This window comes from Geotrypetes seraphini, chromosome 2 (genome assembly GCF_902459505.1).
Source record: "Geotrypetes seraphini chromosome 2, aGeoSer1.1, whole genome shotgun sequence".
Lineage (NCBI taxonomy): Eukaryota > Metazoa > Chordata > Amphibia > Gymnophiona > Dermophiidae > Geotrypetes > Geotrypetes seraphini.
In genome coordinates, this window is record NC_047085.1 from 10,167,069 (window position 1) to 10,179,728 (window position 12,660).

The 12,660-nt window shown below is 45.9% G+C and overlaps 1 protein-coding gene across 4 annotated transcripts in view; it reads right to left on the reverse strand.

Annotated features, from left to right (window-relative positions):
* KIFC2 (kinesin family member C2) overlaps positions 1–12,660 on the reverse strand; it is a 110,813-nt gene that overhangs the window by 21,460 nt on the left and 76,693 nt on the right. For all 4 annotated transcript variants that reach the window (XM_033933013.1, XM_033933012.1, XM_033933014.1 and 1 more), the window contains 4 exons: positions 12,275–12,448; positions 10,288–10,435; positions 8,062–8,192; positions 6,260–6,371 (listed from right to left, as the gene is read on the reverse strand). In XM_033933013.1, coding sequence (XP_033788904.1) covers positions 6,260–6,371; positions 8,062–8,192; positions 10,288–10,435; positions 12,275–12,448 — 565 coding nt within the window. The remainder of the gene's footprint in view (positions 1–6,259; positions 6,372–8,061; positions 8,193–10,287; positions 10,436–12,274; positions 12,449–12,660) is intronic.

Sequence of the window (12,660 nt, forward strand, 5' to 3'; positions counted from 1 at the left end):
GCTGAGTGTCTGTGAGGTTCTTCACAAGTTGGGAGAGTTTCTTTGTGTCTATGGGTTCTGTGCCGATTAGTTTGGAGTAGTAAGCTCTTCGTTTTTCTTTAAGTTTGGCTTTGTATTGTTTTATTAGGTTTCTCCAAGCTACTTTGGTTAGTTCTTGGTTCTTTTTTTGCCATACTCTTTCGAGTTGTCTGCAGTGTCTTTTTAGTTGAAGAAGTTCTGTGTCGAACCATTTGTCAGAGGATCTGCAAAGTTTGTGTTTTGTCTTTTCTGGGGCTAGTCTATTCAGGGTTGTTTCGCTCAGGGAGCGCCACTGGCGAATGAATACATTGTGGTCTATGGAGGCGATTGCGGGGTCTACTGTGGTCCAGAATGTAGAGAGGTCGATTTTTGGTCGGGTTTTGAAGGTGGTTTTGTGGGTTTCGTGTTTGCTTGTGCTTTGTGTCCAGTTGATGTTGAAGGTGAATTTGAAGTGGTCTGACCATAGAGAGGGGTGCCAGGCCCCATTGGAGATATGAATGTTAGGTGTATGGGGGTGTTGGGCCATGTAAGCTGCAATATCGAGTTGGTGGCCTTTTTCGTGTGTGGGTTGCGGATACAGAATTTGGTAGGAGAGTGCATTGAGGTATGAGATTATGCCTTCAGCTTGTTTGGAGGAGCTGTCTTCTAGGTGGAGATTTATGTCGCCGAGAAGCAGATTGTGTGTTGAGGTTAATGAGTTCCGGAAGATGAAATCTTCAAGATCATGTTTTGTGGTATTCCATTTTCCTGGAACGATGTAGCAGAGGATGCAAGTTAGGGTATCTTTGAGTGAGTTACTGGAGATTTGACAGGCAAGCAGGTCTGATTGGGGGGTGGAGTGTTTGTCTAGGACTGTAATGGTAAGGTTGTTTTTCACTAGGATAGCCAGACCGCCCCCTCGCTTTTTTTCTCGGCAGACTAATTCGAGTTTGTATCCCTTAGGGCAGAATTCTGTAATGCTAGGGTCTGAGTCGGAGGATAGCCAGGTTTCGGTTAGGAAAAGGCAGCCTAACTGTTCTTTAACTATCCAGTCTTTTAATAGGTCTGCCTTTGGGCTGATTGATCTTATGTTCATATACGCACAGGGGATTGTGATTTGATTCTTGTGGATGTTGGGAATAAGCTGTGGGTGAAGGAGGTTCTTGGAAGTATGGGAGAGTTTGTGACCTGACTTCTTTGTGTTGTGGGGTGGTTTTCGTCCCCATGTGGTTGGGATGCTTTCTTGTGTGGTTGTTGTGCATTCTATCAGGTTTCCTAACTGAAGTTTCTTGTGTGGATGTGTCTGTCTGTGTGTTGTTGTCACTATTGGAATTGTTGAAAAGTGGTAGCCTGCTGTTTTCCAGTTTGTTGAGAGTAGGGAAAGCAGTAACATGATGCATAGGAGTTTGGTAGTGGAGGGTGCCATTTTGCTGAGTGGGGGTGAGAGGCTTGGGTCAGGGATCAAGAGTAGAAACTAGGGGGACTGGAATTTCTCAGGATCTCACCGAACCTCGGTGAGACTTGATGGCTGCAAAAGTCAGATATGAAAATAATACTATAAACTCAATAAGGAAATGCCGTAGGCAGTGTAGTTTTTAAGGAAGAAGACTTGTCCCTTGCTGGATCGGGGGAGGGGATGAGCGTGCTCCCACGCTCCACGGGATAGACCCGAAATCCCCTGCCTCTCCGGAGCTGGACTCCCGTCGAAAGAACTCGCCCGCTGAAAACTTTTAGTGTTCTCCTCGCTGGCTCGGGGGAGGGGCAGAGCGGTGCTCGTGTGCCTCTCCGGAGCTGGACTCCCGTCGAAAGAACTCGCCCGCTGAAAACTTTTAGTGTTCTCCTCGCTGGCTCGGGGGAGGGGCAGAGCGGTGCTCGTGTGCCTCTCCGGAGCTGGACTCCCGTCGAAAGAACTCGCCCGCTGAAAACTTTTAGTGTTCTCCTCGCTGGCTCGGGGGAGGGGCAGAGCGGTGCTCGTGTGCCTCTCCGGAGCTGGACTCCCGTCGAAAGAACTCGCCCGCTGAAAACTTTTAGTGTTCTCCTCGCTGGCTCGGGGGAGGGGCAGAGCGGTGCTCGTGTGCCTCTCCGGAGCTGGACTCCCGTCGAAAGAACTCGCCCGCTGAAAACTTTTAGTGTTCTCCTCGCTGGCTCGGGGGAGGGGCAGAGCGGTGCTCGTGTGCCTCTCCGGAGCTGGACTCCCGTCGAAAGCATCTTTTCTTGAGGATTTATTGCCTAAGATGTTTTCCCTCAACCTGATGTATCCTCTGGAAATAGAAAGAGCACATCGAATTCCATCCAGAGCCTCCAACAGTCAAAACGGTTCCAGGCCCATGATATTCAGGGTACTGCGTTTTAAACAAGCTTTGGATATTTTGTCTAACACTAAGCAAATGAGGTTGGTAAAATGGCAGGAAACAAAAATCCATCTCCTGCCTGATTTTGCTAAAGTCACGGCTGGCTTAAGAAAAACGTTCCTGCTTCTCAGACCTCAGCTGAGACAAATGGAAGCAAGATATGGGCTGCTATATCCAGCGGTAATGAAAATACATTATGAAGACCCAAATAAACTACAGGACTTTATTAGTCAGCATTTAGACCCAATGAAAGGTAGATTCTGCAATCTTTATTTCAACTTTGGATTCTATTTTAACTTTATTTTAATTTTTTTTTTTGCTGTTGTGCGGTCTGGACATGAAGGGATTCCTTATTAGTTGTGCATAAATTATACTTGAGCATGGTTTCCTCTTTGGATTTGCATCACCTGATTGCTTTGGGAATTGCGGTGGATATACTGGGATGCACTGGTACAGTTGCAGAGAGAGCTATGACCCTCCATAAGAACATAAGCAGGGCCTCTGCTGGGTCAAACCAGAGGTCCATAACGCCCAGCAGTCCGCCCACGTGGCGGCCCATCAAGTCCAGGACCTGTATAGTAACCCTCTATCTATACCCTTCTATCCCCTTTTCCTTCAGGAAATTATCTAATCCCTTCTTGAACCCCAAAACCGTACTCTGTCCTATCACACCCTCCGGAAGCGCATTCCAGGTGTCCACCACCCTTTGGATGAAGAAGAACTTCCTAGCATTGGTTCTGAATCTGTCCCCTTTTAATTTTTCCGAATACCCTCTCGTTTTTGTAGTTTTCGAAAGTTTGAAGAATCTGTCCCTCTCCACTTTCTCTATGCCCTTCATGAGCTTGTAAGTCTCTATCATGTCCCCTCTATGTCTCCGCTTTTCCAGAGAAAAGAGCCCCAGTTTCTCTAATCTTTCAGCATATGAAAGGTTTTTCATACCTTTTATCAATCGTGTTGCTCTTTTCTGAACCCTCTCGAGTATCGCCATATCCTTCTTAAGGTACGGCGACCAATATTGGACGTAGTACTCCAGATGCGGGCGCCCCATCACCCGATACAACGGCAGGATAACTTCTTTCGTTCTGGATGTAATACCTTTCTTGATAGTACCCAGCATTCTATTCACCTTCTTAGAGGCCGCTGCGCACTGTGCCGACGGCTTCATTATGTTGTTCACTATTACCCCCAAGTCCTTTTCTTGGGTACTTTCACCCATTACTAGCCCTCCCATCGTATAGCTGTACTTCGGGTTTCTGTTTCCTACATGCAAGACTTTACATTTCTCTACATTAAACTTCATCTGCCATCTCGTCGCCCACTCTTCTAGTTTGTTCAGGTCCCTTTGTAAATCTTCACAGTCCTCTTTAGTCCCAACTCCACTAAATAGTTTGGTGTCGTCTGCGAATTTTATTACTTCGCACTTCGTTCCTGTTTTTAGATCATTTATAAATACATTGAACAGCAGCGGTCTGAGTACCGACCCCTGCGGAACACCATTCGTGACCCTCCTCCAGTCCAAGTAGTGGCCCTTTACTCCCACCCTTTGCTTTCGACCCGCCAACCAATTTTTGATACATCTATGTATGTCTCCTTCCACCCCATGGTTCTTCAGTTTCCGTAGTAGGCGTTCATGGGATACCTTGTCAAAGGCTTTTTGGAAATCTAAGTATACGATGTCTATGGGGTCCCCTTTGTCCATCCGTTTGTTAATTCCTTCGAAGAAGTGCAATAAGTTCGTTAGGCACGATCTTCCCTTGCAAGCCATGTAGGCTTGTTTTCATAAGTTTATTCCTTTCTAGATGCTCCTCAAAGGTATCTTTTATCAGTGCTTCCGCCATTTTCCCCGGAACTGAGGTCAGACTTACCGGGTCACCTCTCGATCCTTTTTTAAAGATGGGCGTAACATTAGATATCTTCCAATCCTCCAGGATCACGCCTGTTTTCAGGGATAGATTACAAACCTGCTGTAGTAGTTCCGCTATTTCCTCCTTTCGTTTTTTCAATACCCTAGGGTGGATTCCGTCCAGGCCCGGAGATTTGTCAGTTTTTAATCTATCTATCTGCTTGTGTACGTCTTCAAGGCTTACCTCTATGGATGTTAATTTTTCTGCTTGATCTCCTTTGAAGATTTTTTCAGGTTCTGGCACGTTGGATGTGTCCTCTTTTGTAAATACTGACGAAAAGAACATGTTTAGTCTATCCGCCACTTCTTTTTCCTCCTTCACCACTCCTTTCCTATCTTCGTTATCCAGCGGTCCCACCTCCTCCCTAGCCGACTGCTTCCCTTTAACATATCTGAAGAACGGTTTGAAATTTCGTGCTTCCCTGGCTAGCCTCTCTTCATATTCTCTTTTTGCTCTTCTAACCACGAGGTGACATTCTTTTTGATGCTTCCTGTGCTCTTTCCAGTTTTCCTCGGTTTTGTCCTTTTTCCATTTCCGGAATGAATTCTTCGTATCCCCTATCATTTTCTTTACTTCTTTAGTTATCCACGCCGGGTCTTTTGTTCGGCTCTTTTTGCATCCTTTTCTAAATCTGGGGATATACAGATTTTGCGCCTCGCTCACCGTGTCCTTGAATAAAGATCATTGAACTGGCTCTGGAGCTGAAAGCCTCAATTGGAGACATCTTTGCTTTCTCTGCTGTGATGAAAGCCCTCGAGTTCCCGCAGATTGCAAGACTTGAGCAGACTTGGACAGCTTTGCGCCAGCATCACACAGCGAGTGCCATTACATTTCAAAAGCAGCTAAAACCTTTCATGAAAACCATCAACGAATGCAAAGAAAATGTGGCTGTGCCCCTGGGTGGGATCTCGGTCCACAAATGGAATAAACGTTTAACTAACTTTATTTCAAACGCACTTTCTTATAAAATTTTTAGGAAGTCAATCAAAACTTATTTCTTTGATAAATTTCTTTGACTCCATTTTTGCCTTGATGTATTTTTTAAAACACTTCCAGATAAATTTGATTAATCTTACCATGCTAATGTAATTTCAAAAGTTTTTTTGTATCATCGCTGTCTGTATACAGTCTCTTCCTCTGTAAACCGCTCTGAACTGTTTGTGGTATTGCGGTATATAAAAATAAAGTTATTATTATTATTAATGTATACTTATTAGGAGACCAGGTTAAGAGATGGAAGAAGAAAGGAAAAAATATAAGGGCTGTAGGGAGAAGGAAAGACCTGAAGTTGTCGGCAGTTCTCAGTAGTATAGTAAAGAGGATGTGAGGGAAACAGACCGTCCTGGGTGCTGTCTTCGGGGGGGGGGGGTGCCGGTACCTCTCCTGCTCATGTTTGCAAATATTTCAAGACGTACACAGGCGCCAGGGGTCACTCAAGCGGCGGGAAGAGTGAGGGTCACTCAAGCAGCGGAGAAAAGTTGGGGGAGGTGCACGGCGATGCAGGGCAACACCCTCCCTCACTGCATCAATGACATATAAAAAAGATGGAGTCGGTCCAGAGGAAGGCTACTAAAATGGTGTTTGGTCTTCATCATAAGGCGTATGGGGACAGACTTAAGGATCTCAATCTGTATACTTTTGAGGAAAGGTGGGAGAGGGGAAATATGATAGAGATGTTTAAATACCTATGTAATGCGCATAAGTCGAGTCTCTTTCATTTGAAAGGAAGCTCTGAAATGAGAGGGCAGAGGATGAAGTTAAGAGGTGATAGGCTCCGGAGTAATCTGAGGAAATACTTTTTTACGGAAAGGGTGGTAGATGCGTTGAACAGTCTCCCAGAAGAAGTGGTGGAGACAGAGACTGTGTCTGAATTCAAGAAGGCCTGGGATAAGCATGTGGGATCTCTCAGAGAGAGAAAGAGATAATGGTTACACAGATGGGCAGACTAGATGGGCCATTTGGTCTTTATCTGCCATCTTGTTTCTATGTTTCTTTGACATTGCTCACCTTTCAGCTCCACCAGTTGCTCATGGTACTTCTTCCTCAGTAGCATTTCTTGGTGATACTTCTCCAGCAGGTCCCTGTTAGCATCGGACACCTCAGCGACAGCCACAGAGATCTGCCAAGACAGGAAATGTGTGGCAGTGTCTGCATCAATTCTATAAGGAACCTCCTGGGTTCAGTTGTCAAGAATGCATAGAAAGCCCAGTGCTCTAGTCATTTACCCATTATGTGTGCAAAGACACGGGCAAATGAACATTTTCCAGCTACACAGAATTCTGTATTCAAGGACTTGTACTTAGCAGGTGGACATTCACATTGGTGGTTTGGATTGAGTGGGGGGCCACATATTTGCACACAAAAATCTAATATAATAAAATGCTAGGCCGCGCATGTGCACTCGAAAGCCGTGTTCCCTGATCCGTCGCGGCCATGAGAGTGCGCATGCGCTTACACGCATTGGGCTTACCACCGCTGCCGCCAGCCGAGGTCTGCGCATCGGGCTTATGCTCAAGCTATGTGGAGGGAGACAGCAGAAAGGGGAGAGGTAAGTGGTATATGCTGAGAGGGAGACCAAGGCAGGAACTGAGGAACATCCAAAGGCAATTGTCTGACTGGTATAAGGAAAAGAAAGAAGGGAACACATGGAAAAGACCAAAAAAATTAGCTATAGGGGCCTCTACAGACGGAGAAAAAAAGAGTAGGGATGTGAATTAATTAGATTCAGTTCATTTAGACAACTTAAAATGAAGTGGGGGGAGAGAAATGCTGCTGCATAGGGGGCAGGGAGAGAGACAGATAGAAAGACAGATAGACATATTCTAGCACCGTTAATGTAACGGGCTTGCTTTGGGGAGGGGGTAGGGAGGCAGAAGGGGGCCACAGAGAGACAGTCAGGCAGATAAATACAGGTAGGCAGGGGGCCAGGGAGAAAGACAGAGAGACATACAGAAAGAAAGACAGGGACCAGAGAGAGAGAGACAGACATAAAGAAAGACAAACAGACAGAGGACCAGAGAGACAGATAGAATAAACACAGATAGACAGCATGCAAGGAGAGAGACACAAAGAAAAAAAAAGACAGACAGCCAGTGGTCAACCCAGACAAACACTAGCCAAGGAGAGAGAGAAAGAATGACAGACAGGGGGGCCAGAGAGACAGACAGAAAGAAAGACAAACAGACAGACATCTATTTTAGCACCCGTTAATTTAACGGGCTTAAAGACTAGTGATAAAATAATCATCTATGCACATTTTAAAAAAATAATCTAGGTGTGAGCGTTAACGCCAGCTTTTTTTTTTTTTTATAAAATCTTTATTCGTTTTAAAACTTACAATAAGTGACAGTCAGTTAAAACATTTTAACATTAAATAGAACACTTAATAACCAGCAATAATCCAAATCATATAACTTATCTCCCTCCCTCCCCACCCTTCCATAGCAAATATAAAACATATGTATCATATGATAAAATTTGACCTATTTCACTAGTATTCTATAAAGAAAGGTATTTGCCTACCTTATAGAATTGCCTTCAGTATAACCATCCATCATTCCTACAGAACAAGAGGAGAGCCAGATGCTTCATGACTTCCTCAGTGGCCAGATGTTAACCCTTCTGCGGTTACCTTCTCCTGGCCTCCTCAATGTCCAGGTGTTTGTGTACCTGAACTCACCCCATCTCCTAGACTCCTCAAAATGCAGATGTTTGAGACCTGACCTCCTCATTAACCAGGTGTTCTTTGCACTTGACCTCACCCGTCCTCTGGCCTCCTCAATATCCAGGTATTTGAGACATGAACTCACCTGCCTCCTGGCCTCCTTGATGGCAGTTTCATAAAACTCAGAGAAGTTCCTGACTTGGCTCCTCAGGCTGTTGTAGTTGGTTTTCATGTTCTTCAGAACAGGCTGCAGCGTGGTCAAACGCATTTGCACACCTACAACACAGAGGCACAGAACGGGAAAAGAACTTGACTGGTAATCTTAAATTGACTGAATTATCCTTAATGTACAGGATGTGAGTCTTTTTCAAAGGAAGGAAAACTCCGGAAGGAGAGGGCATAGGATGAAGCTAAGATATGATGGGCTCAGGAGTAATGTTATAGAAACAGTAGTAGGTGTGTAGAATAGTCTCGCAGACTGGATGGGCCATTTGGCCTTTATCTGCCGTCATGTTTCTATATTTCTAATCTGAATTTCTGTATCACAATTACACGTTCAAGGTGATTTACAAGTTAAGAGACCCATAAAGAAGCTTGGGGAATAGTAGTTACACAAACACCAGATGAGATCTTTAAGCTGTTCTAGGCTGAGCTCGTGGAACACACATCAGTCCACTGGTGTCAGGAGTCTGAGCGCTGTGGGATTGTACGGGTAAAAATGTATGCGGTTCATGCCGGACATGAAACAGGAGCCCTGAATAGGGGAATGTCTGGGCCTTCAGTCTGGATGCAATTTCTACATCATTCATGCTAATAATTTATAGAGATAGTGCCCTTATGTCTTGATAAAATCAGGCCACAATAGACAACTTTCTGCCCTCTAAACCTGCTATAAAATCCCCCCTTAGCGCATTATGCTAGACCCGCCCAACTAGGCTTGTCATCTGTTATAGAGGAAGTGCAACTTATTGGCCTGAGAGCTCTAGCCCAGTGTTTTTCAACCTTTTTACACCTATGGACCGGCAAAAATAAAAGAATTATTCTGTGGACCGGCATCGGTCCGTGGACTGGCAGTTGAAGAACATGGGGCTAAGTCGTGGGCCAGACCCCGCCCATCTCTACCCAATCTCCACCACAGACCCCGCCCCCATAATAGTACTAATTACACCTTGCACGTCCCGTGCGTTATCTGGAAGCCTTCCCTCTGACGTTGCAACGTCAGAGAGAAGGCTTCCGGTTCAGGCACAGGATGCGCGTAGGAGCCACTACCCTTGGCTTTGTGCACTGAATCAGTGAGGAAGAGGGAGCTGGCTCGAAGATAACGCCGCATCGATCGCACCGTGGACCGGCGGTTGAAGAACACTGTTTTGGGCCTGATGCACATGCTGGCCCTGTGGACCGGCAGGAAATTTCTGTGGACCGGCACTGGTCCATGGCCCGGTGGTTGAAGAACACTGCTCTAGACGATTGAGTAGACTGAGCGCCTTGCATATGTAAATGCAGGGAAACAAGCCCCTTACACGCAAGCCTTCCTGTGCACTATTCTATAAGGCAAAGGTGAACATGTAGATGGAGCTCGCTTGGGACATGGGTGTGTTTCACACTTACACACACAAAATGGAATACTTTAAATTGTGAACGTTGCTTGCCCTAGACCTGGCATAAGTTACCACGTGTACATTTAGCTGCTCCAATGGGGGTTTATGCTTGTATTCTATTATGGAACCTGGGCACCCAGAGACCATTATAGAAAAGGCATTCACCATGCTGCATTAGAACACATGCACCCAAGCACCCCATTATCAAACTGCCCCTTAAATCTTCTGTATGTTGACATCCAGGCCTATATCTGGATACGAGGGGGTGCTGAAAGTTCTAATCCCAACCCAAAAGAGAATGGCGTGGATATGGTTCAATCAATGATCTAAAACAATGTCAAATTGGCACTTAACGAAATAAGAAACACTCTTTCCAGCTAAAGTGGCAAAATAACGCTCAGAATTTACGAAGCTGGTTGGTTGGGCTGGAAACTTTTCAGCACCCCCTTGTATGTAATAAAAGTGAGACAAGTCTAGGACAATCAAGCCACTGTGACATCACTGAGTAGATTGGCTCTTATTGGTCGAATGAGGGATTGTGACATCACAATCTCAGCTCTGGAATGTTGCTATGAGGGGGTGTTGAAAACTTCTCAGTCCAACCATGGATATGGTTCAATGCACAATCAATCAAAATAATGCTCAGAATGTTGGTTGGTTGAGAACATTTGAGCACCTCCTCGTATAGGAAAGGACCATCATCTTCCCATCCCTGCTTCTTTCCCCCAGCTGGGATCTCAGGCACCACGTCAGCCGCTGCTCCCCCTCCGTACCTGAGAATTGCTCTCGCAGCTGGTGCAGGTGCTGCTCTGAACACTCCGAAGCCTCCTTGATGGCCTCCTCCTTCTGAGCCTCCAGATGGCTGATCTCCTGCAGCAGCTCCTCCTTCAGCTTCTCAATCTCAGACTCGTAAGCAGAAATCTGCAAGAGATGAAGGCCCATAGAAAAGGTGGAAAATTCCTAGTACCCCCAATCTACATTTTTAGAATCTGAACCTGCCCCCCTCCACAAGTGAGTACAAATAAAGCCCTACTGATCCTGTCATGTTCTAGGTACTGGTTCTAATCTCAGTCATCAGGACAGCCTGGCCCATCTGGTTTCCAGAATATCTTCAATGAACATGCATAAGATCCATTTGCAACACTACTAGGGAATAGCAGTAAAAAATGCGGTTGACTAACCAGTTCATGCCCTCACTCTGTATTGACAAACCTCCCACTTCCCTGCCCGAGCCCACTGGGGAAGAGGAAATGATGTCAGAAGTAGGCTTTGGCCCAGCTCCAGCATTACCTGCACTGGCAAAGAGAAACATGACAGGGGATAAAGGAAAAATGGCCCATCCGAAGCATCCACTATCTCCTCCTCTCCCTATTGGCTAAGGCTCTTAACATTTGCATCTCATCTTCCTATTGGCTAAGGCTCTTTACACCTGCATTGTGAGGTCATAGAGCTTTATGGTTATAGAAACATAGAAACCTGATGGTAGATAAAAGGCCAAATGGCCCATCCAGAGCATCCACTATCTCCTCCTCTCCCTATTGGCTAAGGCTCTTAACATTTGCATCTCATCTTCCTATTGGCTAAGGCTCTTTACACCTGCATTGTGAGGTCATAGAGCTGCCCATCCGCAGTAACCATGATCTCTTCCTCTCTCTAATAGATCCCACGTGCCTATCCCAAGCCCTCTTGACACAGACACAGTCTCTGTCTCCACCACCTCTTCCGGGAGACTGTTCCACGCATCTACCATCCTTTCTGTAAAAAAGTATTTCCTCAGATTACTCTGCAGCCTATCGCTTCTTAACTTCATCCTATGGCCTCTCATTGCAGAGTTTCCTTTCAAATGAAAGAGACTCGACTCATGCACATTTATATTACGTAGGTATTTAAACGTCTCTATCATATCTCCCCTCTCCAGCCTTTCCTCCAAAGTATATAGATTGAGATCTTTAAGTCTGTCCCCATACTTCTTCAATATTCGGTACCGTAACTGAAGTGTGCTAGATAAAAACGCACTGACAATCCCGTGCCGATAATCCCACGCAGGACTTATGCGCGTGGCCTTAAAACAGTTCCTGTTAGTGCTCTGAGGGGGTGTGGGGGGGGGGGGGAACCTCCCCCAGTAAACTTACAAGTGTTTGCGCCTCTGTTGGGGGGGGGAAACACCTCCATTCCAGTGGAAACTGCCGCTTGCCTTTGTTTTTTGGGAGCGCGAACACTTGTAAGTTTAGTGGGGGGTTCCCCCCATACCCCTCCTCTGAGCGCTAACAGGATCTGTTTTAAGGCAGAGCGCATAAGTCCTGCGCGCAATTGTCGGCGTGTTTATGTCCATTGCGGCTATATTTACTATCATGGATTAATGCATCAACACACATTATCTTGCATTAATGAATGCAAACTCCATTATTGTCTATGGCAGTGGTTCCCAACCCTGTTAGAGGACCAATAGGCCAGTTGACTTTCAGGCTAGCCCTAATGAATATGCATGAGAGAGATCTGCATATAATGGAAGTGCCAGGCTTTTAAATCTGCTCCATGTATATTCATTAGGGTTATCCTGAAAACCTGACTGGCCTAGGGGTCCTCCAGGAAAAGGTTGGGAACCACTGGTCTATGGGACATATTTTCTAATAAATTATGTTAATTACGTTACAGTTGCTCATGCATGCTAATAAACACAAACTCAAAACTGCTAAAGACAGCCCTGTCTATCTCTTTCCCTTGTATACACACGCTAAATCTCTCTGTCTTTCTTCTCACCTTGAGTCGGAGGCCAGTGGTGAGCGCTTCAGAGCCTCGGAACTGGTCCTCCAGGCGCTGACACCTCTCAGTCTGACTGGATAGTTGTTCCACCAGGCCTTGGTTCCTGTCCTCAGCTTCTGCCAGGGACTTCAGGATTACGGGAGATTCCACCTCCACTGTCTTCGTTACATACTTGAGAAGAAGCATGAAGTTGTAGTTACTGGGAGCATGCTCTTCCAACACGCTTAGCCTCGGCCTCCCTTCACCCTCTTCTGCTTTGTCCCTGCTTACCCGTGGTCAGTTCCCAGTTAGAGGTGGGAAGCGAGGCTGCCACCTGATTCCATGCCCACATGGGTGGGCATACAGAGGAGTTCGTTACAGTGGTGGAAGTATTTCATTTCTGA